Source organism: Balaenoptera borealis (assembly GCF_965194805.1).
Source record: "Balaenoptera borealis genome assembly, chromosome: 2".
NCBI lineage: Eukaryota > Metazoa > Chordata > Mammalia > Artiodactyla > Balaenopteridae > Balaenoptera > Balaenoptera borealis.
The window spans coordinates 119,002,354-119,027,436 of record NC_138867.1 but is presented as its reverse complement, the minus strand read 5'-3'; the positions used below and the strand labels follow the sequence as shown (position 1 = coordinate 119,027,436).

Genomic DNA, 25,083 nt, shown 5'->3' with positions numbered 1-25,083 from the left:
AATTTGTGAGGACAGATGTTTCAAAATGGGAAGGGCTTCTAGACTTAGGTTCCTTCAATGGGGTAAAGAGTGAGTGGGGTCTGGTCAGTCCCTCTGGCTTACCAGACTTTCCCAACCACAAAGCAAACCTGCTTGTCCCCTGCCATTCTCCACTCCCGGCTCAGGAGGGTGAAAGAGGTCTTGGCCAGCTGCCTTCCCGTCCTGCCCCAACGTTCCAGGTTCCCAGCCGACTGAGCATCTGGCAGTTAGCCAAAGGCCAACAATGTCCTGACTTCCTGAGTAAATACCTGTGAACAGAGAGAAGACATAGTGGGGTCAGAGCAAGGACTACACAACAAGGCAAAGAACAGAGCCAAGCAGTGATAGGGGATAAGGAGAGCTCAGGAGATCTTGTTCTGTGCCATCCCGTGATTTGCCCTGTCTCCCTCCAGCCCCCAGAATTTTCCATTGCAACTGGTGGGGACTCGGGCTCTTCGGCCTGGAGAGCCATGGCGAGGCGGAGCCCCAGAGAGTTCATTTTATCAAGGGGGAAAAATTCCAGGCTTTTGCATGTACTGTACCCTTTGTCTAGAATGTTTTCCCTCCATCTTATCCTGGCTAGCTTCTGTTCATTCTTCAGATTTCAAATTATGGACCACTTCCTCTTGGAAGCCCTACCCAACTCCCACCACTGTAGCTTCACCACCCTCCAAGAAGAGATCGGAGGCCTCTCTGCTGCCACAGCCTCTCCCTCCCTTAGCCAGCACTATCCCACTCTAACAGTTGTCTTTCCCACTGGAATTTTAACTTCCTGAGGTCCGGGACCATGACTGTCTTACCACTGTGTATCTCTAGTACCTGGATACTCCAAAAGTACTCAGAAAATGTTTTGATAAATGGATGAATAAAATGAAGGAAAGGCAGAGAGGGCAAGTGACAAAGAATCCTTCCACTTGTCTGGAGTGTGGTTCTAAGCAGCCTATGGGAGGAGCCTCCAAGGCAAGGAAAACTGCTGGAGGCTTTATGCTCCCTTCCTCTCCTCCCTGCTCCTTCCCATTCTTTTATCATTGTGCCCTTCCCTCCCCCACCCCCCATCCCTTCCAGTTTGGTGTGAGCTTGAGCTCCCTCTACTGGCCAGACTTCAGTGCCACAGGGAGCCAAGCCCAGGAACCCTCGCTTGTTTCCTTCTTTCCTCTGGAGAGACTCTGCTACCCCCTCCCCCACTAGGGGGTTCAGGAGGGACTGGAGCATGTAGAGAAAACAGGGCTGTTCAGCACACTGGAGCTTTCCAAGGTCTGAGCCCGCACCTCCCCATCCTCAACACCTGGAGCATTTTCCTCACACCCTTACCTCACGCTCAGTTTCCTGGAGCCCCAACTCCATACCACCTAATTCACAGAGATGTTGATTTCCGGAGCCTATGGCTGATACATCAGCTCTGACTATGGAACGGAGATCCGAAGATGAGTTGGGAACAGAAAGACAAAAGACTGAGACAGACAGCAGAGAGAAAGGAACCCAGAGAGTGAAAGGATATAAACCCACATTAAGACAAAGACAAAGATCAGGACTTTGTCCACAGGCCTTTCCACCCACCCTGGGCTCATATGAAGAAAAAATTTCCCTCGCTCCTTCAGTGTGCCTATGTTAATACAGAACAAAGAGGAATGATTGTGTTGATCAGATCTTCAGACTTAACAGAGATATTACACTTTAGGGGCAACTCCTGGAGAAGACCTCTCTCCCCAACCCCTGCCCTGTTCTCCTGAGAGGGCCCATCCTGGAGCTCACATCTTCATTGTCACTTCCACTGAACGAGTACTCTGGCTCCAGCCCCTTCTCAGTGATGCTTCTCTCCTTCTCTGGCATCGGCTCATCCAGCCAGAGGAGTTCCTGTGGTGAGAAGACCCACTCCAATGCCTTTCGGACCCCCACCAGGTCTAGCAACTGCAGGGATAGAAACAAAGCCAAGGGCTGCCAGCAATAGCAGCAGGAACATTAACAACAGTAACATTTATTGAGCACTTCCTATGTGCAAGGCATTGTGTGTAGTTTCACTGAATGCTAACACATTCATATGAGGTAGACATAATTATTCCCACTGTACAGAGAAAGAAACTGAGGCCCTGAGAGTTTAGTAACTTCTCAGAGGTCACAGAGCTGGGATGTAGTAACCAGACTGGTTCCAGTGCAAAGCCCATGGCTCTTAACTTCCTCAGTAAGAACAAAGCCAGAAGCCACTTACATTATCAGCTTACTGAGTAACAAAAGTGCCAGCCTTGCCTCTCCCAGGTCTTCACTTTTCTTCTGGGCTTTATATCCCTACCTGTGGCTGATCAGCCCAAAGAGATTGGGAAAGGAATTGAACCAGGTATCCCAGGTCTAGCCCATCTGTAGTCATCCCTTGGCCATCTTTCTTTGTCCTAGGATTCCCAACCAGGCAGAGCCAAGGCAAGTGACAGAGGGTAGATTCTCCCTCTCGTTCAGGCCTTGGCCACCCTCCCAGGCTGAGTCTCCTGGGGGCCATCAGGACACCACCCAACTCTGCCCCGAGTCACCATGAGGGGGAAGATGATGGCTGCAGGGGTAGACTTGACTATCCAAAGCAGACCCAGGCAGGCAAGCTGGATGGCTGTGAAGAAGTGGACCCTCCTCAGAGGCACATGCCACAAGAGCAGAAGGTCCGGCTGGTGCTTTGCTGGCATCAATAATAGCTGCACCCTCTTCGTGAACTGGGGGAACAAGAGGAGGAGGAAAGCAGGGTGCTCAGGTAGCCTGGAGGGTGTCACTGTTAGCTATCCAAGCCCAGCGTTGGGAACGGTCAGAAGGCTCCCTTGGTCCCCTCCCCAACCACAGCGTGGCAGCAGAGTCCCTGTGGCCAGGAGAAGCAGGAAAAGAGGAGAGGAGGGGAATTGGCAAATGCAGGCAGGAAGTACCAGCGGGAAAGAAAAGGAGAAGAGTGGGGTTACTTGGTGATTTTAATGGACTCACCTGGATGCTGCTAATTGCTGTCACCCCCATGTATAGGAAGATGCCATAGAGCAGAGGCATTGGGATGAACTGGTAGAGAGAAGTGGAGAGCTGGCAAAGTAGTTCACCTCTGCCAGCTGCCCAGATACCCACCCCCCCAGGCTCCACCCCCAGCCTCCAGCCTCCAGCATGTAAGCATACCCACTTTGTATTGCCTGATTTCATTGAATCTTCACGTCAATCAGATGCAGTAAATTCTATAATTTTCTCCATTTTACAGATGGAGAAATTGGATTTCAGAGAGGCTAAGTAACTTGCCCATTACCTCTCTTACCACTCTTCTCTCTCACATTCCTCTCTGCTCTCTCTGTTCCTGCTATACTGGCCCCCTTTCCTTTCCTCACTATGTCCAAGTTTACTTCTACCCCTTGCAAGGCCTTTTGCTTTGCTATTCCCTCCACTTATGTTTCTCTTTTTTTCCGCCCGACCAGGGATTAAACCTGGGCTGCCAGAGAATTCCCTATTCCCTCCACCTAAAATGCTCTTCCCTAACATCCCTCTCACTACTCATGCTTCTCACTACTCATGTCATAACACCCCAGAAAGGCCTTCCTTGACCAGCCAATCTAAAGTAGACCCCTGAGGACTTCCCTGGTGGTTGAGTGGTTAAGAATCCGCCTGCCAATGAAGGGGACATGGGTTCGAGCCCTGGTCCGGGAAGATCCCACATGCCACAGAGCAACTAAGCCTGTGCACCACAACTACTGAGCCTGCGCTCTAGAGCCCGTGAGCCACAACTACGGAGCCCATGTGCCACAACTACTGAAGCCCGCGTGCCTAGAGCCCGTGCTCCACAACAAGTGAAGCCACTGCAATGAGAAGCCCGCATACCACAATGAAGAGTAGCCTCTGCTTGCTGCAACTAGAGAAAACCTGCACGCAGCAATGAAGACCCAATGCAGCCAAAAATAAATAAATAAATTTATAAATAAATAAATAAAGTAGACCCCTGGTGCTCTTAATCACCTTGCCCTCTTTTATTTTTCGTAGAAGTTATCACTATCTGAAATTATCCTAGTTTATTGTTTTAATTGTTTTTATGTGTCTCCTCTCACCAGAATGCAAGATGTGGATGATCTGTTTTGATCACCGCTATATCCCCAGTCCCTGCAAGAGTGCTTGGCACATGGCTTATGCTCGGTAAAAATCTGCTGAATGAGAGTCACCTAGTTAGTCAGCGGCTGATCCGGTCCATCTGACTCTTTCAACTACTCTACTCTCACCCAGCCTCCATGACCTTTCCCTCCGCTAACCTCTTGTCGTCCTGCCTGTGAATTTGTGTACCATTCTCCACATCCTCCTTGACTGCTTTGCTGTCTTGGCTTGTTGAACCTTTCTGCTGTTACTTGTTGCTTAATTTTTATTCATGTGTATGTGTTGCTGACAGGGGCTTGGTTCCATATTCTTCTTCAATATTACTCCCCTCCCCACCCCTTTCTCCCAGGTGCCTCGCAGAGCCTTGCACACAGTAGGTGTTTATAAACATCTGGTGAGGGAGAAGTGAAGGGGTTTTGCCTCAAAGTTTTTCTGGGTTGTGATGATCACACTCTTAGTCTAAGGCTCATTGAGAGTCTGGAGCAAGGGTAGTACTTGGGCCCTGGGGATGGTGGCATGTCTGCACCCTGCTCCACTGGGTAGAAAGCCTACTGGGTCAGAGTTTGGGTTCTCAGATAGGTCTGAGAAACTAGGTCTCTTGGTGGTCTCTTTTTTTTTAAACTTTTTATTTATTTTATTGTTGTGTTGGGTCTTCGTTTCTGTGCGAGGGCTTTCTCTAGTTGTGGCAAGCGGGGGCCACTCTTCATCGCAGTGCGCGGGCCTCTCACTATCGCGACCTCTCATGTTGCGGAGCACAGGCTCCAGACACGCAGGCTCAGTAGTTGTGGCTCACGGGCCCAGCTGCTCCGCGGCATGCGGAATCTTCCCAGACCAGGGCTCACCCCCGTGTCCCCTGCATTGGCAGGCAGATTCTCAACCACTGCGCCACCAGGGAAGCCCTCTTGGTGGTCTCTTGTAAGCTCCTTAACCTCTTTAATCTTCAGGTTCCTCATTTTTAAAGTGCATATGCCTCTCAGTGGTAATGTGAGGATTAAATGAGACTATGTATGGAGAAAACTTAACACAGTGCCCAGCATGCGGTAAATGTTCAGCCAATGTCAGTTCTTCCTACATTTATTATTATTACTGCCCTGCCCCTGATGCTGGCTTGTCTGACTAAGGTAACTTGAGTACAGGTGCCAGGAAGATGGAGATTCCTGTGAGGATGAACACCGCCAGGCCCGTCGGCCTCTGCTCTCTGTGGGGAAAGGAGGAGTTAGCTAGGGTCTGGGAGAGCCCCTGGGGTGCCCAGGCTGGGCACACTGGCCAAACATCACAACAGACCCTGGCAGGAGGGAAGCAGAGGGATCCCCTGAGAGTTACCTGGCAGGGAGGGGACCTTAGCTTGGTGTGAAAAATTGGCAGAGAGGAAGGGACAGGTCACTTCAATACGGGGGTCCCAGTCCTCTTCAGCAGCTCAAGCTCAGAGCTGCTCTTTGTTTTTATCTTTTATTTTGATGGAAAATTAGCATTTTACACTACCATAAAAACTTCTGCTTCATAATTTGCAAAGTTGATTTCACATACTTTCGACAGTTAGACTGTGTTTCCAACAAAATTGTTTTTGTGATGGTTACTTTGTAATATCAATGAGGTGCTTCTACACTGAGTGGGGATGATTAGGTACCACCTCATCCTTGCTCAGCCCCAGCTGCCTCCACACTCATATCCATGATGCTCCTCTGGAGGCCCCTCCCAGTCTCATGGCTGAAGGAGGAGAGGGGAAGACCTGACTCACCCACCTCAGAGCCCAGAACCCACCCATTCGCCCCACAGCAGTGCTCATGGGGCAGTGAGAGAGCCCTCTGGAGTCGCCAGCTTACAATTTAAGCTGCCCAAATAACTCTGCCCTGTACCCAATACCCCACCTTGCTGCCCACGTCTCATTCCAGCCTCCTGAATACTGGCCTCACCTGATGCCCAGGAAGCTGGGAGCCTCCCCTGGGGCACAGGCTCTGCTCGCTCTCCGAAGACTGTCCATGTGGGCCAGGGAGATGACAGTGGATGAGACACACCAGGGCAGCCCAAGAGCTGATGTGAGCCGCATCAGCACGGCCACACAGAGGAGGTCCAGCTGGAAGCCAGCTCCCTTCTGCAGGTAGCGGTGGGGCAATGAGGATGAAGCTAGCCCAGATCTGAGCCCTCTGTCCTCTGGGGTGGGAGAGGGGGAGCCTGGACCCCACCCTGGAGCTCCTGTCCCTTGGGCTAGGGACCTAGGGTCTTACCCAGCAGGCCTTACCCGCAGTCTATATTCGGTGCAGTTGGGGATGACCCCTGCGATCTGCTGGTCCATGAAGATGAGGATAGACAATAGCAGGGCAGGCAGGGCGGCTGCCACACTCAGCCACCAGGGGTTGGCTCCAAAAGGTGACACCAGCCAGCCACGTCCAGGGAGTGTGGGCTAGGGAAGGGCAGTCCGTGGACAGGTTGGAGAGGGTATCTCAAGAGCACCTCACCTGCACACTCCAGCCTTGGCACTCTTCCACAACGCCCCCCCTCATCCCCCCCACCCCCCCCCCGCATGCTCTAAGACACTGAATGCTAGGTGGGAGCAGTCTGTATGTGCACAGCTGGTTCAAAGCATCCCAGTGCAAGGATGGCAGAGGGCAGAAGGAGGGGGACCAGCCTGGGGGTTGGGCTGGAGCTGGGGGCTCTGGACTTTGGTTCTCGGGGTCCTTCCCTCCCTGCAAGAGGAGGAGGTGGTGGATTAGGCCCGCCCACACTTCCTGATGTACAGAGAGCTTCTCCCTAGGCACCCCGCACCCCCATCCAGCGCTGGGCAACTCAGGTTCAGACCTGCCTTGATCTGGGGCAGGGGCAGGGCTGGGTGTGTCTGCGTCTGCTCTGATTACAAGCGTCTGTGGGGGGCAGGGCTCCAGTTGCTGCCTTGGGTTCTGAGCCCCTGAGGCTGCCTCAGTTGGAGCCCCCGTGCTCTCCTGCCCTGAGGGAAGCTGGAGGGGAGGTCTCCAAATGCACAGGCAAAGTTTAGGTGCTAAGTCAGTGCTGAGCCTTGTCCTGTGCACTGTCATGCCCTGGGCAGGGAGCTCCAGCTTTACTGGATCAGAGCAGGCAATCATGGGTGCCCAGAAGAGTTTGGGGAGTAGTGTAGTGGGTAGGGCCATGCCAAGAGTAGGGAGAACATATAACAACAATAGCTAGCATTTATTGAGGTCTTGGTATGTGCCAGTCCCAGAAATGTGATAGTGCTTTGCACTATGATCTTCTGTGAACCTCAAAACAACCTGTGAGGTAGAAACTATGGTAATTTATTATTTCCATTTTATAGATGAAGAAATTGAGGCTCAGAATGCGGGTTAACTTCCCTAAGTCACACAGCTAGGAAGTGACAGAAGTGGAACTCAGACCTAGGGCTGGCTGACCAGAACCCATTCTTTTAACCCCTTACCTATAATAGTAGCTACCTACTCTGTGCTTGCTATGTATCTGGCACACGATGTGTCCTCACAACAACTCTGTGAGACCATTATTATACTATTTCTATTTTATGAGTGAGAAAACAGAAGACTAGAGAAGTATGGGATCTATTCATCTTCCTCCTCTAGGGTCCTTTCTGTTGGCCCTGCTTTGCCCTCTGCCCTCCACTCCCAGCTCTCACCTTGAACTCTCTGGGCACCGTGAGCTTCAGCGTGGCTAGGCCCAGGAAGGCATCGAGGCCACAGCCCAGCAGGATGGCCAGGACTGAGAAGAAGTCACCCAGCATCTTGCACACCTGGCCACCCAGCAGACACTCAGTCAGGTTCAGGCCACCATCCCCTTCCTTCTGCCCCCTTTCCCATTTGCAGACAGGGCCCAAGGCCAAGAGCCAGTTCTCTCCCACAGAAAGAGAGGTGACACTCACCATGGAAGGGAAGAAGCAGCTGGTCTTTACGTGCTTGAGGGCCATGGCAAAGAGGAAGGAAGTAACGAAGAGGAGAATGGAGAAGAAGGCAATGTCTGGGACTGTATGACAGCCAGGCCCACGAGGATGGCCTCCCTGCCGGGTACACTCAGGTGGGGGCAGCAAGGATGCATTGACTAGGCCTAGGTCTTGTGTGGAGAGGTGGTCCAGGATGGGGTTATGGGCAGTGAAATAAATGTCCACTGATGTCCACTGAGACTGAGTACACAAGATAGGAGATCTGCAACCATAGCAAATGGCTGGGCCTCAGTGACCTATGAGGGGTGGGAAGAGCCTGGTACTACTGACTTCTTTGGTCTCCACCCTTTCTTTCCCAGGCCCTCCCAGGAACAGGCCCTCACCACGCTGAAGATGCCATCTCTGTCTTTTGGCTTTGTGCTTGTCCACTGAGACTCATTTCCTGGAAGGAGAGAAGAATTCAGGTGGGGACTTCCCTGGTGGCACAATGGTTAAGAATCTGCCTGCCAGTGCAGGGGACCCGGGTTTGATCCCTGGTCCGGGAAGATCCCACATGCTGCGGAGCAACTAAGCCCGTGTGCCACAACTACTGAAACTGCGCTCTACAGCCCGCGAGCCACAAATACTGAGCCCGTGAGCCACAACTACTGATGCCCGCGTGCCTAGAGCCCATGCTCCACAACAAGAGAAGCCACGGCAATGAGAAGCCCGCGCACCGCAACAAAGAGTAGACCCCGCTCACCACACCTAGAGAAAGCCCGCGCACAGCAATGAAGACCCAACGCAGCCAAAAATAAATAAATAAAAAATAAATAAAATAAATACATTTATTAAAAAAAATAAAAAAAGAATTCAGGTGATTTTTCCTCCCCTGGGAACCTTCTCCAGCCCAAATCAGGAGCCTAATTTCACAGGTCCAGCTGAACCAGAGAGTTCTTAGTTCTGACTCATCTGTCTGCTGACTCCGATCACTACCAAGTCTGTCCTCAGGACATTGCCTCATGCCCTTGTCCCTTCAAATTCCCTACCTATCTGTAACCCTGTGCCCGGCACAGGACTGGCCAAAGCAGACGCCCAACAAATGGATGAGCACACAAATCTGTGTGTTTCCACCAGGGCCAGAATTAGTCTTGTTCATGCCTAGTGCAGAGCCTGGAACTCTTGAGAGGACACCTCTTCCTCAGTCCTGGTCCACGTGGAGGGAAATGTGCAAGTGTAATACTCCAAGCTCCTCTCCACCCAGTCAGTAACTCAGCCCAGGAGAAGAGCAGTGATTTATTTGATTGGTGAGTTTGGGAGAAGAAGCTGGGCATGCCTGGCCCTGCCCCTTCCTCTCCCTCTCTAGGGAGTAAGCTGCCTGCACCCTGCGTGCATTTAGCTCTGCTCCTCTAGGGTGAGACAGTCCCTCTCCGGTGCAGCCACGACTGGGTGGGTAAGTCGATCCAATTTTGGTTTCATCATTAGGAAGCCCATATACCCATAGATACAACCATGTTCTTCTCTCAGCACTGGCAGAAATAAAGATATTGGGCCTGCTCTGTTGACTTATTTTTCATCTGACTCAGAACCACAATAGGGAAGAGTGCTGCTGGTTACTGGGTAAGTACTCAGCATTTTGCTGAACTTAACTAAGGGGGACAGTACGGGGACAACCCTTCCTGCATCCTCCCTTATTTTGCCAAGCTCCCTATTTCCTTCGCCCACCTCCTGGGTCTGAGTACTGGCAGCCATAGGCGGGAGAGCCAGGTCTCTGGATGGGATAGGCACGGGTCAATGTCAGCATTTTGCCCACGGCATCATAAATGAAGATGAGGCTGATAAGAGCACAGAAGCCTTCCTCGGTGAAGCGGGTAAAGTAGCGCACCAGCACACTGGCCTCTGTGGCCACCAGCACCAGGCAGAAGGGGGCCACCCAGATGCCCACCCACAGGCAGAAGGGGAGGTAGTCCAGGCTGTGATCTCTGGGGGATGAGAGACAGGCAGGGCTTGGAAGTGCCCATTCTGCTCCCAACCTAATCCGGGTCAGGTGCCCCTGGAACCAGTTTCCGCCCTCCCCTATTGACCCAGCTGAGACCAGGCTGAGGGTGTGCTAGTCAGGTGAGGTCAGGTGAGGTGGGGGAGTTCTCTTACCTGCTGAAGGAGAAGAGCAGGTGTTCAAAGACTAGCACTGGCCCGGTGCTGCTGAGGATGGTGAGGGGCTGGCCAGCCATCAGGAAGAAGGCAGCTCCAGCCACTGCCGTGCCCAGGAAGCTTTCCAGCACCCCCTAGAAGCCAACAGTGGGCCCTGTCAGCACAGGACCCTGGATTCCTCAGCCCAGGAACCAAGCTTCCGAGGAGCCTCCTCAGCCCAGCCATAGACCCAGAGGAGGGGGAAGGGCATGGTTGGTGGAATACCAAAGCTACGCCTACTCCCCACACGCCCACCCCCGCCCCCCACTTGAGCACTGTCGGTGGCTTCTCCCAGCAGACCTCCGAAAGTGATGGCGTTAGTGACGGTGGCCAGGTAAATGCAGAGCACGGCCGAGAAGCACTGGGGGCGCAGGGCGTCCAAGAAGTCGCTGGGGTACCACGAGGCCTTCCGGCGCACGTCCTGGACAAGGAGCCTCCCGCCCGTGGGTCATCAGTGATCCAGGTTCCCGCATCCCACGTCCCTGGGGCCAGGTGAGTCTCCCCCGCCCCCCACAGTGAGCGCCCACCTCGGGGCCTGTGTGACTCCTCCCCCCACCCAGGACAGCTACCCTCGCTCCCACCCCAGCTCGCCTCACCTGCCAGTCCGCCGCAACTCCGGGCTGGCCGCGTGCGGCCCGCGGCCGTGCCTGTCCTCAGCCGGGGTCCTTCGCCGGGCAGAGGGGCCCTTGGGCTCCCACAGTTGCGAGGGGAGCCTGAGGACAAGGGGAACCCGAGTTGGCTGAGGATCCCCGGCCAGATCGCGACTCGGCGCCGGAGTTCGCGGCACCCTGCCCCCTGGCGGCGGCTCGTGTCTCTGCTGGCTGGGAGCGCGGCTCTGACCGCGGAGACCTGGGCCTCGCTTCAACAAGGTCCAGGTCACATTCTGACCTTCTAACAGGAGTGAAAGCCAGGCTCCGGCAGGGGAAGGTTCAAGGTCTCACAGCGACAGAGTGGTCCAGCAGAACTCAGGTCTGCCCCTTTCCTGTCCCCTCCCCTACCCCACTGCCCCTCCTCAACAGTGGAACTGGACCCAAGGCCTTTGGGGAAGGATCTCTAGGGCATGATGACCCCCAGATACCTTTTGTGCTCAGAGGACAGACATTTAGGTGGGGGAATCTGAGCTGTTGGGTCCCATCGACCTAGAGGGAGCACTGTCACCTCCTCTAGGAAAGCATCCAGAGCTGCCAGAAGGTCATGAAAGTTGGTGGCCCACTGAACTGACCACTGGAATTGCTTGGGATAGGGGCACAGAGGGGCACTAAATACAGATCTGCACCCTTACATGCATTTTCACAGTTTCAAAACTAGACACAAGTCACATAGGCAGATGAGTCATTCAAGCATTTATTCACGCATGCATGCGTTCAGTGAGTATCTGTGGGTGCCTACTGTGTGCCAGCCCTGTGCTAGGTAAGGGGTGGAGGTGCGGTGGTAGCCAAGGGAACTTCAGTCCTCATGCTCCCAGACATGAAGCCACACTCTGCTTCACTGCTGTACTGATCGCACGTGGAGAGTCCATATACTCACTGACACAAGCGTGCACACACGTATACGCACACACACATACACACACGTGCCTGCCCAGCTCACCGGGTCACTGAGGAGGATGGCCACTGCCCGGCCCATCTCATGGTAGCCCCTTCCCTGTGTGGGAGGGCCAAGGAGAAGGCCGAAAAACCTGAGGAAGGAACCAGGTCCCAGAGAGAGACAGAGGCTGCTATCTCACAGGGCAGCCCTGGCCTCTGACCTCACTACCAACCCCATATACACGCTCCTGTGCACACCTTCTTTGCAGCACTGACCGCCACCCCTCCCTGAGTACCAGTCCCCATCCCCACCCCCAGAGAACTAGACCCAAAGACCTCCTAATCCCCTCGCTGGTAAAGGCCTTCTCTGGGCTCCAGGATACCCGACCCCCACTCAGCAGCCTCACCTGCTGGGGAGAGGCACCTCAGTAAGGGGCCCCAGCACCACTGGATCCCGCAGTCGCACAAAGACCCCCACTGGCTGTTCCAGGAAGCCCAGCTCTCCTGCCAGCACAGCCCCTGCTTCAGCCCCTGGTGGGAGCTTCTGTCTCAGAGGGTTCTGATGCTGGGTTGGGGTTCAAGGAGACACAGAGAATGAAAGGTTATTCAGGGAAGGGGATGTTGGCAGGATCTTGCCTGAGGAGGAGTCCAGTGGAGGGTGGACCTCTGTTAATCCCTAACTCCTCTCCCAGCCCTGCCCAAGGAAGTGCCACAAACCTGTTCCTTCAGGGGGGCTTCCTCCTCGTGAGAAGCCTCTCTTGGACGAGCAGATCCTACAAAACAGGATTATGCGATGATTAAGAGCACAGGCTTTTGGGGTGGATCCACCAGGGCTCCCTGACCAGCTTTGCCAAGTTGTGAAAACTGGAGCACAACTTCCCCCTCTGCTCCTCAGTTTTCTCATCACTAAAATGGGGATAATTGTGGTATTACCTCCCAGGGTGGTTGTGAAGATTAAATAAGATACTGTGCGTAGACCTCTGGCACAGTGCCTACCAAGAACATCCCTTCACAGAGCTCTGGCTGTTGTGATTCTAGCCCCTCCATTCTTCTCCCCTCACTACTACCCCTGCTTCTTCTCACTCATGAGTCCTGGGTTGAGGTCCAAGCTGAGGCTAGGCCACTCTTGGTCCAGGAAGGTGCAGGGGAGATCTGGGACCCTCCCACCCCAGGGTTTTTGGTCTTGGGCCCAGGGAGGGGCCTCTCACCTCAGCAGGGGCTGGTGCCTGTGGTCTGGATGAGATGCGGGGGTCTCTCAGCTGCCCTCTCAGCTCTGGGCTCAGTGACCCCACTCTGGTCACCTGCTCTGGAGAACATAGGTGGGGCTCCCACCCTTTCCTGTGAGCTCCCTGCCCCTGAACTCTCCCCTTTGCCCTCTGCTCAGGTCCCTTTCCCTTCTGAGAGTCTAGGGAACGCAGGGGCCAGTGAACTTTCTCTTCACTCTGCATTTCTATCTCTCCCCTGTGACAGGGATGGGTAATCCCCCAGGGTGGGGCGGGGTGGGCTCTGGAAAATTCCAAAACTTTGTGGGGGAAATCTTAGAGAAATGGCCTGGATGTCCAGGCCCTCCCAGCAAAGGGTCCCAGCATACCCGCGAGCTCCAGGAGGCTCTGAGCTGGACAGTCCAGCAGGACGAGGCCCTTGGCCATCAGGCTGTGGAGCTTCTGGAGGCTAGGCAGTGCCACGGTGGGCACGGGGGGGCGCTCCACCTGCCTGCACCCACTTCCAACTTCTCCTCAAACAGCACCCACCTGTGGTGAAGAGGGGCGGACAGTGTTCCTGAGGGCCTCCCTCCCAGGTTCAGGAGTGGGGACACAGGAGAGCTAGGGAAAGTGAGACGGTGGGGAAGGTGCGGGCCCAGTGGTACAGAGTATGCCCCTCCCGGGCAGTCAGCCCTCACCTTGGGTCTTGGGGAACTCAAAACCAGACTGCAGAGAAGGCTGAGCACCATAGAGGGTGAGGGTCTGAAGTGGGGAACACAGGAAGGAACTCCTGATTGGGAGTGAGAATACCACCCCACACACGGGAAGAGCTGGCAGTCATGGAGGAGGCCCCAGTGGGGGAAGGGGAAGGGCCCCATAAAACTGGCCTGGGTCCCACTCACCTGCCTGTCTCTCTCCACTCCAGGGCCTGGGGCCAGCCCAGCAGCTCATTCAGCTGAATGAAAGGCAGAGGGTCCTTGGGTACCCCCTGTTCCCTGCTGTCTGTGTCTAAGGGGCCGCCAGGGCCACTGTCTAGCTCTCCTGTGGGTACATTTTCACAAGCACTGGAGACTTCAAACTCCTCCTGGCCTGGCAGCTTCATCTCGGTGAGGCTTGCACAGACTCTCAGGGACTGGTGTGGTCCTAGGTTCTGAGGCCAGGGGCCTAGGTTCTGAGCCCCAGGGGCCCAGGGGCTGCAGTTATAATGCACCCCGCATGTAGCACAACACAAACAGCAAGGCCTACTGACTCCAGAGCCAACCAGTCACCTCCTCCCCTGCTTGTTTTCCCCATTCCCTGCTAGCCTGAGAGTGTGAGGCTAGCTTGACGTTTCCCAGGCTCTCCAGAAATGCCCAACCTGGGGCAAAAGGGTGGTGAGCATTTCCTGTGGGATCCAGTCTGACCCCACTGCATTTTGTGTAAATTAACAAGAATACATCGCTGGCTTGGGTCTTAGGACTGACCCCCAGATTATACTACCCACTACTCTGTACCAAATACAAACACCAAATACCGTGGACTGTTTTGAGTGTCACCAACACACCCTGAGGGCACCCATTTGGACAAACAGAGACCTAATAAATAACTGCGTCTATAGAAGTCAAGCAGGCTAATGGAGAAGGGAGATAGCAGGCAGAGGCCCTGCCCACTAAATGGGCTAATGATGGAAAGTGGAGGCAGTTCATGAAGAACAGATGCCTGAGTCTTAAATTCCTTTGTCCAACAACACCTGGAAACTTCCTAATTTAGCTGTGTGCCTGGGGTCCACCTCTCTAACTCAGCCCCCCAGTGAGGATGGAGGAGCCAGCTAGGGTGTGTGTGTGGAGGAGTTCCTGGCACTAGATGAGCAAGGGAGAACGTGGTCTATTAGCAAGTCCTGTTGGCTCTACCTTCACAGTAGTTCCGGAATTCAACCACATCTCCCCACTTCAACATGGTCACCCTGTTCCAGGCTGCGATCATGTCTCACCCGAATTATTTCAATAGCTTTCTAACCTTTTACGGTGATCTCTCTGCTTCCACTCTTCCATTCTCCACACAGCAGCCATAGGGACCCTCATTTTATTATTATTATTTTTATTTTTTTAAATACATTTCCATTTCACTCAAACATAGAGGTTCTTTTAAAAGGCAATCAAGCCATACAACTCTTCTGCTCAAAACCCACCCAATACATTCTCATTACTCTTAGAAGAATAATCGAACTCTGTCATGGTCTATAAGATCTGGTCTATAGTCTGGCTCCAGCCCTCCTGCCTCCCTGATGGATTCTCATACCGTTCTGTCCTTGCTCCCTCCTTTCCAGCCACACTGGCCTCCCTCTGTTATGTGAAGCCTGTTCCTGCCTGAGGGTCTTTGCAGTGGCTCTTCTCTCTGCACGGAAGGCTTTTACCCCAGATCTTCACAGGACTGGATCCCTGTCACCTACGTCTCATCTTAGATATTACCTACTCATGGAGTCCTAAGTTTCTCCATCACATTTCTCTGTTTTTCTTCCTGGCAATTATCACTACTAGTAACTGCCTTGTTTATTTATTTTTTCAATCGTTTATTGCCTGCCCCTCCACACACACACACACACACACACACACACACAGAGGAATGTACCATCCACGGAGCAGGTATTTTATCTATCTTCTTCACCACTGCCCCTAGAGCACCTGGTGGCACTCAATAAATACTTGTTCAATGAGGTCATAGCAAGGGAGGGGCTGGGAAATGAGCTGAGCTTCTCATTGAGACCACATGAGGGCGCTGCTCCCCGCGGAAACGATCGCTAGGGCCGCTCCCTTGGGCCAAGCGGCTGGGTTTGCTTCCCAGAGCGGACCCACTAGGGCGCAGAGATGGTGGGGATGGCAGGAAGGGGTCCTTGATCCTCCGCCTTGCCCTGAGCCACTGCAGACTGGCCTGGCGGGATGGGGTGCGGGGGAGCGCAACAGCGATGGGGCGAGAGACCCATCAGGCTCATCTGAATGCGGGTCAACCTCTCCACTAGATCCTGGGACCCATTTCCTCTCTGAAAAATGGGACTCAGGCTGGCCCTCCTCACCAACCCCAGGTCTGGACTTGGGGCAAATATCTCAAGTCCAAGGAGTTCCCAGGGCAGGAATTAGAGGAGCGAGTCACTATATTACCGGTTGGGAATTGGGTGCTGAGTCTGATGGGGAAGTTGGTTTCAGTCCCAGGAAGAATAGAAACTGGCCTAGGGCTTGAGAGGGCGGGGAATCCCTGTGACCACCCCTTCAAGAATGTGTCCCAACCCCAGGGGCAAGTGACTCAAGGGAGCCTGAGGGGGACAGGCGCTGGATTTGGCATGAATAGCCCCTCACAGGCACAGCCTCCCTTCCCTCCCCCATTCCAGCTAAAGTTCAGAGGGTCTGCCCTTGCCCTCTCTGTGGCCCCAACTACTCTGGCTCCCCAGGCTGCCTGAAATAGAGGGCCACCATGCCTCTACCCTCCCTGGGCCCTTCTCCCTCTTGGGTCTCAAGTGTCCTGAGCTGCACAGGTTGGTGACGGAGGTGAGTGAGGGTCTGTCTGTGGGCATCAGTGGTCTCCCAGACAGGGCCAGTGAAGGTGTGCTGTCTGGGAGAGCAGCCCTGGGCATGAACCCTGGAAAATACCCTGGCCCAGGAATTCAAAGACCTGGTTCTCATCTTAGCTCAAACACAGACTTGTTGGGTGTCCTTGGGCAAAGCCCCTCCCCCCTCTGAGCCTGTTTTCTTCCACCGAAACTGAGACAGTTGGAGTAGATGATTTCCAAGGTTCAAAGTAGATCTTTAGCAGTACACTGAACTGGCCCTGAGGGGGAGGAAGCGGTGTCACCAACTGGCTGCCTGGGTGTAAATCCGGGCTTGGTCACTTTCTAGCAAGTGGAGAAGAGATTTACCTTTGCAGAACCTGAGTTTTCCTAACAGCAGAAGGGGAATAATAAAAGTGCCCACTTCATAGGCTTTATTAAATGAAACAATGCATGTAAAATAGTCCTGGTACATAGTAAACACAATAGAGGGAGGCTGTTATAATTAAAAGCTATGAAAATAGCCACTTCCAGAGTGGGGAAGAAAGAAAATATCATATAGTGAAATGTCAGTTGCATCCAACCACTGTGCTAGGCACATTATCTCATGCAATCCTTATGACAAGCTTTTAAAAAACTCAGTTTTTTAAAACTTTTAATTTAACTTATTTTAAAAAAACTATGTGAGTCTAATCATAGAAGAAGAACTATAGAAGAAGTTGTAAAAAAAAGCAGGTCTCTGGCTGGTACCTTTCATCCAGCTTCCCCCAATGGTAATATCTTCATAACAATAGTATAATATTCAAAACCAGGATGATGACATAAGCACAACACTGTTAACTAGACTGCAGGCCTTATTCAGATTTCACTTGTTTCCATATGCACTCATTTGTCTGTGTGTGTTTGGGTGTATAGTTTTATGAAATTTTATCACATGTATAGATTCACTTACAACCAGCTGAGCAAATTGCTCAGCCTCGTTAAGCCTTGGTTTTCCCATCTATAAAATGGGGGTGGGGACTTCCTTGGTGGTGCAGCAGTTAAGACTCCGCACTCCCAATGCAGGGGACCGGGGTTCGATCCCTGGTCAGGGAACTAGATCCCACATGCATGCCACAACTAAGAGTTCACATACCTCAACTAAGGAGCACGCCTGCCGCAGCTAAGACCCGGCACAACCAAATAAATAAATAAATAAATAAAAATGGGGGTGAAGATACTATTTTCCTCAGAGAGCTGTTGTGAGAATTAAATGAAATAATGTATGTAAAACTCTTAGAACAATACCTAAAATGTAGTGAGTGCTCAATAAATTTAAGAGTTTTTTTTCCAGAAAAAAAGCACATTTTTGAAAAATGACTTATAATACATAAATAATTCGCATTTGTTCTAGAGAAAACAGAAAATGCTCATAAGAGTAAAAATAACATAAAATAAATTTTCAAATGCCCTTTTACCCCAAAATAACCACTGTTAATTTTACTCATACCACAAATTTGAGGTATATTTCATTATTCTTACTTTATCATAAGAAAACTGAGACTCAGAAAGGTTGAGCAATTTGCCACAGTCACTGAACTTATGAATGAGGAGCTGAGATTGAATGCACGCTCTTGCCTCCAGGAGCTCACAGCTGGGGCCAGCAGACAGGCCTATGAGTCATACCAATCCAGGGCAGACTGGAATGAACAGCCACTGCTGGTTTCTGAGTACTTGCTATATTCCGAGCACTGCCTGAGCACCTTGCAGGTTATCTCAGTGAGTCTTCACAGTAGCCCTTTGAGGTAGCTAACGTTCCCATTTCTGGATGAGGAAACTGAGGCTCAGATAGATATCTTGCTCAAGGTCAGAGCTAGGGGCCGGTGGACCCAGGGATCAGAAAGGTGTCAGTCACATGCCTCAGCCCAAGCTTAAAGCCTCCTTTCTGAGGGATTCAGACAAGATGCTAGGAGAGTGTCTGGGGAGGGAGAGTCTCTCCAGCTGGAGCTTTGGGCGTCTCTCATCCTGGAGCTGGGGGGCCCTTCTCTGACCCCACCTTGACCCCAGACACCAAGATCCAGCCAAGATTTGGAGTGGACCCTGACAGCTGGAGCCTGCTTCCACTTGTCACAATGCCGACACTCCATCTGGAGTGGAGGGGTGAGAGCCTTTGAAAGGAAGAGGCAGAGGAAAAAGAGAGATTGAGTCTGTAGAGCAAAACCACCCAAGCCCACAGTAAACCGCTTTACCTCAGGCTTTCCGGGCGCCTCTGACCTAGACTGCCAGACTCAGGAAGTGTTGGGAAGGCAACTGCAGGTATGTGATTATTGAGTTTCAAACTAATTACTTGTGCTCCCCTTACTTCCAGAAAAGATTTAGACAACAAGAGACATAGAAACAAGTAAATATTTAAAGAATGATTAAAGAGCCCCATAATGAAATCAGATTGGAGAAGTAAGAAATAATTGTCTTCAAAATGCTGGACTGGGGATAATCACTGCAACTGAGCACCAAAACTTAACTTTGAGCTTCCTGGCAGTGGATGCAAAAAGGGAACACATGAATTTCACACCTGCATTATTTCATAAAAGGAAGTACCTATACCAGATACCAGATGAGCCAAACTTCCTAACACTGAACTACAAGAGGAGTTTATTACACCTCATTCAGGCACTGGCCAGGGACCTTATATCTAATAATATCTAGAACAGCGCTTTTACAAAGGATACAGATATTCATATTCCATGTGAACATCTCTTATGTTAGTGGTTCTCAACCCTTTCAGAATCGATATTTCCTTTTTATAACAAATACATTAATGTCCCTTTACTATTCTGAAATGAAGTTCACAAATAATATCCTAACTGCACAGTTACTCTTTAAAGAAAGTGAATACCCTAATTAATATAAAAGGGGTGATTTAAAATAAAATAATATTATTTGAATAGGCAAATGCTTGGTCAGACTACTCTAGAAATCTCAGTGAAGTTGCCCATTGTTTGCACCTACACAGACTTACCTTGAGTGTGACAACTACAAATACTGACACAGGTTTGTCATTTGGCAACTCAAATAACACCAAAATGAAAACTCATGCTAATTTCATTCCTGGAAAAGTCAGTGCAAAAACTCTTTTTGCATTTTTGTGTGAATTAGAGATAAGTCTAGGCTCAAGTAATTATAATCAAGAGTTTCACCCATATGAGTATCTGGCGGGACACTCAAAAGCAGTGGAAGTTGGGGCAATTCTTAACTGTGTGTGCCTGATGTCTTTCCCCCACAAGTGCCTGAGGGCTCCCCAATCGGTGACAACCAAAAACTCTCCCACAGATTCCTAAAATATCCCCTAGGAGGTAGTATCTCTTCCTTTGTGAACCATTGTCTTAGATCAACCTTAAGTTATAAAAAAGAGCAAATGGGAATTCCCTGGCGGTCCAGTGGTTAGGACTCCACACTTCCACTGCAGGGAGCACGTCCCGATTCGTGGTCGGAGAACTAAGATCCCGCAAGCCACGTGGCGCGGCCAAAAAATAAATAAATAAAATAAATATAAAAAGAGCAAATGGATATTGTTAAACTGCAGCTCTGTGACCACATTTCTAAGAGGAACCAAACTTATACATGCCTGGTACAGGATGTGATGTGACCTCGTTCCAAGGCTGAGCTCTGGAGACGTTAATAATAGTACTGACCTATTTATATAGGGCTTTCCCTTTTGCCAAGCACTTTCAGAGATGCTATCTCCTTCAATTGTCACAAGAACCCCCTAAGTAGATTGTTATTCTCCCCCCATCTGAAGATGAAGAAGCTGAGGCACAGAGAGAAAATTATCACACCCTGTAGATCAGGCACTGTTGATCGTCATAGAATTGTCTCAGCAAGACTTTTCACAGCAGCACGACTGCTAACAATTCACTATGGACATCACTGGCCAGTGCCTGAATACAGAACAATTGTTTCAAACCTTCATTTTATATGGAGGAACCTGAGGCTTGAGGAAGGAGGCGGGTTGTGCGATGGATGAGAATCACTTGCCTGTCCCTCCAGTGAGCCATCTGTGCTAGGGGATGACGGAAGGGGTAAAGTCCTGGGACTGGAGATTTAAATCTCTTGAAGCCACAGAAATGGGCCCAGAAATGGAGGAGGATGGCTTGGGATCCAGGCATTCGCCAAGCACATCATAAATATCATTTCCTCAACATCTTCTGGGGATGACAGGGATTTCAGATGTCCCCTTAACACATCCCCCACCCCACCTCATCCATTCCTATCTATCATCCTATTCAAATGGATCTTGACCCCAGGCAATAAGACATAAGAGCCTCTCCACCCCCAGGTGCACAGGAAGTATTACCTGGCACTTCCTCCAGGGGCCCCAGTCAGCATAGGAGGTGCAAGGGGACTCCAAAGGTCAGGCCTGAGTTCAAATCCCGCTGCACCCCCCAAATTGCCTGATCAACTGGCTCTGATGGGGATAGAGACGCGGATGAGAGAAATCAGCCTGGGGTAAGAGAAATGACCCCTTACCCTGAGCTTCCAAGTTTGGGTAACCGGGCTCATGGCCACCTGGTGATAGAAGTACCCTCAGTGGAGGAGCCCCTCCATTATCCCCAGCCAGCTGAGTTCTGGGTCTACTTGGGACTCACTTTTCTGGTCAGAATGGAAGGAGAAGGCAGCTGAATCCCATCCCCCAGGGGGCACATGCTTCTCTCTGAGCGATGAGGGCTGCTTTCTTGGGTAGCGGTTTCTAAAACTTGGAGTGGCCCTGCAGATCCACCAACTCATTGGTAAGAATGGCCATCTTGCAGCAGAGAGGGACCACTTCAACTGAGGATGACTGGCCCAGGTGAAAGCAGCACCTTACTAAATTCCCACTGGAAGGAAGGGAGGGAGGAAGAAAGGAAGGAAGGAACAAAGAATGGGAGGGAGAAGTGAAGGAAGAAAGGAAGGAAGGGGGAAAGGAAGAAAGAAAGAAGGAAGCATTTTTCCTAACTGCAGCTGTCACCAAGTAAGCACCTACTATGGGCCAGGCATCATATTCTGCTACTATTATTATCCCCATTTTACAGATACGCAAACTGTAGATCAGAGAAATTGACTAACATGTCCCAAGTTAGAAAGCTAGAAAAATAGCAGAACCTGAATTTGAACCCGTGGCAGTCTGGCTCCCGAGAGCGTACCCATTTCACTAGCTGCCCTGCTGCCCTTACCTAGGCCTCCCTCCAGTCTGTGAGGCAGAGATTCTTAGCACCTCCCCCCAAGAAAGATGGAGCACTGAGCCTCAGTAAAGCTGAGGGTGTTATTGTCGGTAGAGGCAGAGAGAGGGCGGCCATCGTCTCATGCATTTGTTCAGAATAGTGTTGAGCTTTAGAGCACAGGCCCAGGAAAAAGAGAGGAATTCTAATTGAGGCTGAGATTCTTACTAACTGGGTGGCCTTGGGCTGTTACCTGTTTTTAGCCTTACCCCTTTAAAATAGGGAGGAGTATCTAGTCTTAGGGCAGTTGTGAGGATCACGCAAGATCATGAGCACATGGGAAGTGTCATTACTTAAAGTTCTTCTGCCTCTGCCTCAGAGGTTCAGATTTTGTTCAGATGCTTAACTCGTTATCCTAATTATGCAGACCAGTGCTTCAGAAACTGGCTGATGTCAGAATTACCTGCCAAAAGTGTAAATGCTTGGGACCCACCCCAGGAAGTTTTGAATTAGGAGGACCTCTTTATTTTAAATAAATTCCCAGGTAATTCTGATGCACAGCCAGGTGTGGGAGAACCAATCTGTTAGCATAGACATCTCAGCCACAGTGGGGAAGGGACTCAGGTGGGTCCCCTCTCCAAGTCCCCTTCTCCCCTTTCTTGTCACCACCAGCACCTCCTCCCCACTGGCTTGCAAGTGCTCTCCCTAAATGAAGGTCTGTATGGCCTAGCAGAGTCAGTGACAGTGTCCCAAGGAGCCTGTCTTTCCAGAGGCCTGGGAACCCAGCACAGAGCTGGGAAGCAGGATGCCAAGGTTTCTGCTGTAGATTTGCCCCGTTGTGACTCACTGGTGGCCCAGGGCCAGTAGGTTTCTAAGCCTCAGCTGCCCATGGTCCACAGATAGTCAGGAAAAGAAGAGTGGCCTGTCTGCTTCCTCAGGAGTGTGTCCCTAGCACTTGACTGCCAGAGAGCAGGTGGGGTAGAGAGGCCTGGGTAGAGCAAGGGGAAGAGATGAAAGAATCCTGCATAACTGTGTTTTCCCACTGACGTCTCTCCTTTGATGCTCACAGTGATAGGAAATAAAATCCAGCATCTACCTTGGGCCTGTAACATTCTCTGTTATCTGTCACTAGCCTTTGCTTCAATGTTATCTCATAACCCTCCCTCCTTTCTGGCCCTCTTGCTGTTCCCTGAGTGCTCCCAGCTTGTTCCCATCTCAGAGTTTTTGCCCTATTTGCACGGCTTAGAATACTTTGGCAATGGATCATCACAAGTCTGGCTCCTTCTACTTATTGAAGCATCAGCTTACAGGTCACAGGCTCAGAGAGACCTTTGCTAATCAGTCACCAAGTCTAACGTGTTGTCCCAAGCACTGGGACACAGCATCCTATAGTATATCATTGAATTTTAACTTTCATCTTAGCACTTGTCATCATAGGATCTAGTTTCCTTTTTAATTTACTTAATGTGTTGCCTGTCTCCCCCTACGGTAGAATGCAAGCTCCATAAAAGCATATCCTTGGCTGTCTTATTTATTGCTGTGTCCCTAGTGCCTGAAAAGTGTTCAGTGATTGTTTGTGGAATAAATGAGTTAATGACTTTGCTCCAGCATGAATCGTGATTCCTTTTTCTGATTAGAGGACACCCAAAGTTCTGAGAGAAGTGACTGTCCCAGAACCATTCCAGGCCCTTTATATTCTTTTTTCAGGTCTTTCCCATAAAACCTGGCTGACACACAAACCTAGCTGGGGTGAGGCTCACAGGTGTGATGAAAGCCTGGAGTTGCCCCATGAATGGGCTAAGACTGATGTGAGGGTGAGAAGGCGGAAGGTCAGAGTGTGTGAAGGGAGAGGCAGGCTGGGACAGGAGAGCAGGGTGTGAAACTGGCAGTGGTGAGGGGAAGAGGGTGACTTGGCTGTGTGTCAGGAAGTGTTTCCCTCCACCCTCCCCTGGGGAGAGCCCTGACCCCAAGGTGGCTTCGTTTTGGGGAAGCAGGTTGTCAGGCAGCTGCTGAGGGAGAATAAAGGTGTGGCCTGGGTGGTGACAATCTACTGAGGTCCTAGGCCCAATACTGATCACCAAAAGGAGCAATCCCACAGTGGCACTTGGCCAAATAGGTGACAGGTGAGCTTCCTCCTAAAAACCAGCCCAACCACACATGGAGCCTCAGACCTGTGGGGAAAGGAGAGAAAAGAGGTCTCTAAGGAAATGGAACAGTCAGTATAGAATGATTAGTAATAATAATGATAATAATAGGTCACAGTTATGACAATATGTCTGGCCCTGTACTAACTGCTCTATATGTGTTCCCTCGTTCAATCTTCACGCAGCTCTCTACAAAGTAGGCATTATTATTATTGTTATTCCCATTTGAGAGGTGTGGAAACTGAGACTCAGTGAGATTAAATATCTTGTCCAAGGTCACACAGTAAGAAGCAAAGTTAGGATTCCAGCTTAGATCTGTAGTGATTCCAGGGCATTATGGAAACCTAAACCTGGGGAGAGTTGCTAGGGACAAGTTAAGAGGGCAAAGCCCCACTGACCCCTGCAGAAGTGGGGATGGGGAGGGAGAGTGGGATAGACTATGTATAAATAGCAGGCCTGTTTTTATCCCTACACATGGGCTGAATCAGGCAAGCAGCTCTATCTGGCACAATCTGAGGGCTCTGAATGCCAACCCAGCCCTGTGTCATACAACTCCCATCCCAGCGTGTCCCTGGGAGCTGAAATGCCTACTGAGAGAGTCATTTCTTTGGGTCAGGACATTGACTCCAGAAGACCCCTGTAAAAATTCATAAGTTGGAAGAAAAACACATCAATCTCCTAGCACCTGTTGAACGTGGCAACCTAAGCTAGCCAGCTGGGTCCTGTGGGAGGGGGCTCAGCTTTTATGTTGGAGAAGAAGGTGGTGTTCAAAGGCAAGGAAAAGTAGGAGGCTTGTTCCACAGCCTGTGTCTCTCCAATCCCAGAAGCCTGGGGATTATACTCAATAGTTCAAAAATCCTAATGGAGACATTGTCCTCTGGGACAAAGATGGGGAGAAGCCACTCCAGTGGCTGGAAGACTACTACTAACTTCCTTTGCTTTTGCTGGGTTGATACCAGGTGCCTGCAACTGCAACTCTGGTAACCTTGGGCTCACGAGACCTCCTGGCATTCATGTTTCTAATTTTAAATGATAAATGAATTAATTATTATTTACTACTTGATTTATCGGTGGGCAAAGAAGAGGGTTTCTGAAGCTCAGAAGATGACATGGGTGGAGATCTCTGGTTTAGAGCAGGGATGACCGGAGGGACCAGGCCTGGAAGAGGGGAAGGAATGAGGGGTGTCCAAGGGCGAAGCGCAGCTCAGCAGTCCCAAGGCTGCAGCGTGACAAGCTTATCTGGGGAAAGGTAGGAGCTGGTCCCCGCCACCTGCCGGTCAGCAGCCCTACCCACAGTCAGGCCGCGGCTGCCCTGGCCTAGTCCCGAAATATGTGAGCGCCGCCCCCTTCTCCCGCCCCTTTTCCCAGCC

The 25,083-nt window shown here is 51.2% G+C and overlaps 1 protein-coding gene and 1 long non-coding RNA gene across 3 annotated transcripts in view; one reads left to right on the top strand and one right to left on the bottom strand.

The window, feature by feature from the left end:
* Positions 1–10,584, top strand: part of LOC309622689 — a 36,222-nt gene extending 25,638 nt beyond the window's left edge. The window contains exons 2-4 of one of the 2 annotated variants that reach the window (XR_014241055.1): positions 5,997–6,202; positions 8,341–9,580; positions 10,449–10,584. This is a non-coding gene — a long non-coding RNA (uncharacterized lncRNA). Of the gene's footprint in view, positions 1–5,996; positions 6,203–8,340; positions 9,581–10,445 lie in introns of both variants that reach the window. The other variant, XR_014241056.1, reaches the window with a different exon arrangement.
* On the bottom strand, positions 296–25,069 carry SLC4A9 (solute carrier family 4 member 9). The gene is given in 24 exon segments (XM_082378732.1): positions 296–1,397; positions 1,401–1,421; positions 1,771–1,926; positions 2,538–2,711; positions 2,971–3,048; positions 5,239–5,302; positions 6,018–6,196; positions 6,344–6,505; positions 7,721–8,152; positions 8,365–8,423; positions 9,686–9,942; positions 10,112–10,245; positions 10,419–10,584; positions 10,747–10,863; positions 11,229–11,383; positions 11,741–11,828; positions 12,084–12,241; positions 12,394–12,449; position 12,885; positions 12,889–12,932; positions 12,935–12,982; positions 13,268–13,372; positions 13,375–13,499; positions 13,781–25,069. Coding segments are annotated over 24 exon segments (3,009 nt in total). The 5' UTR covers positions 13,981–25,069; the 3' UTR covers positions 296–1,367.
* Positions 25,070–25,083: the final 14 nt, after the last annotated feature.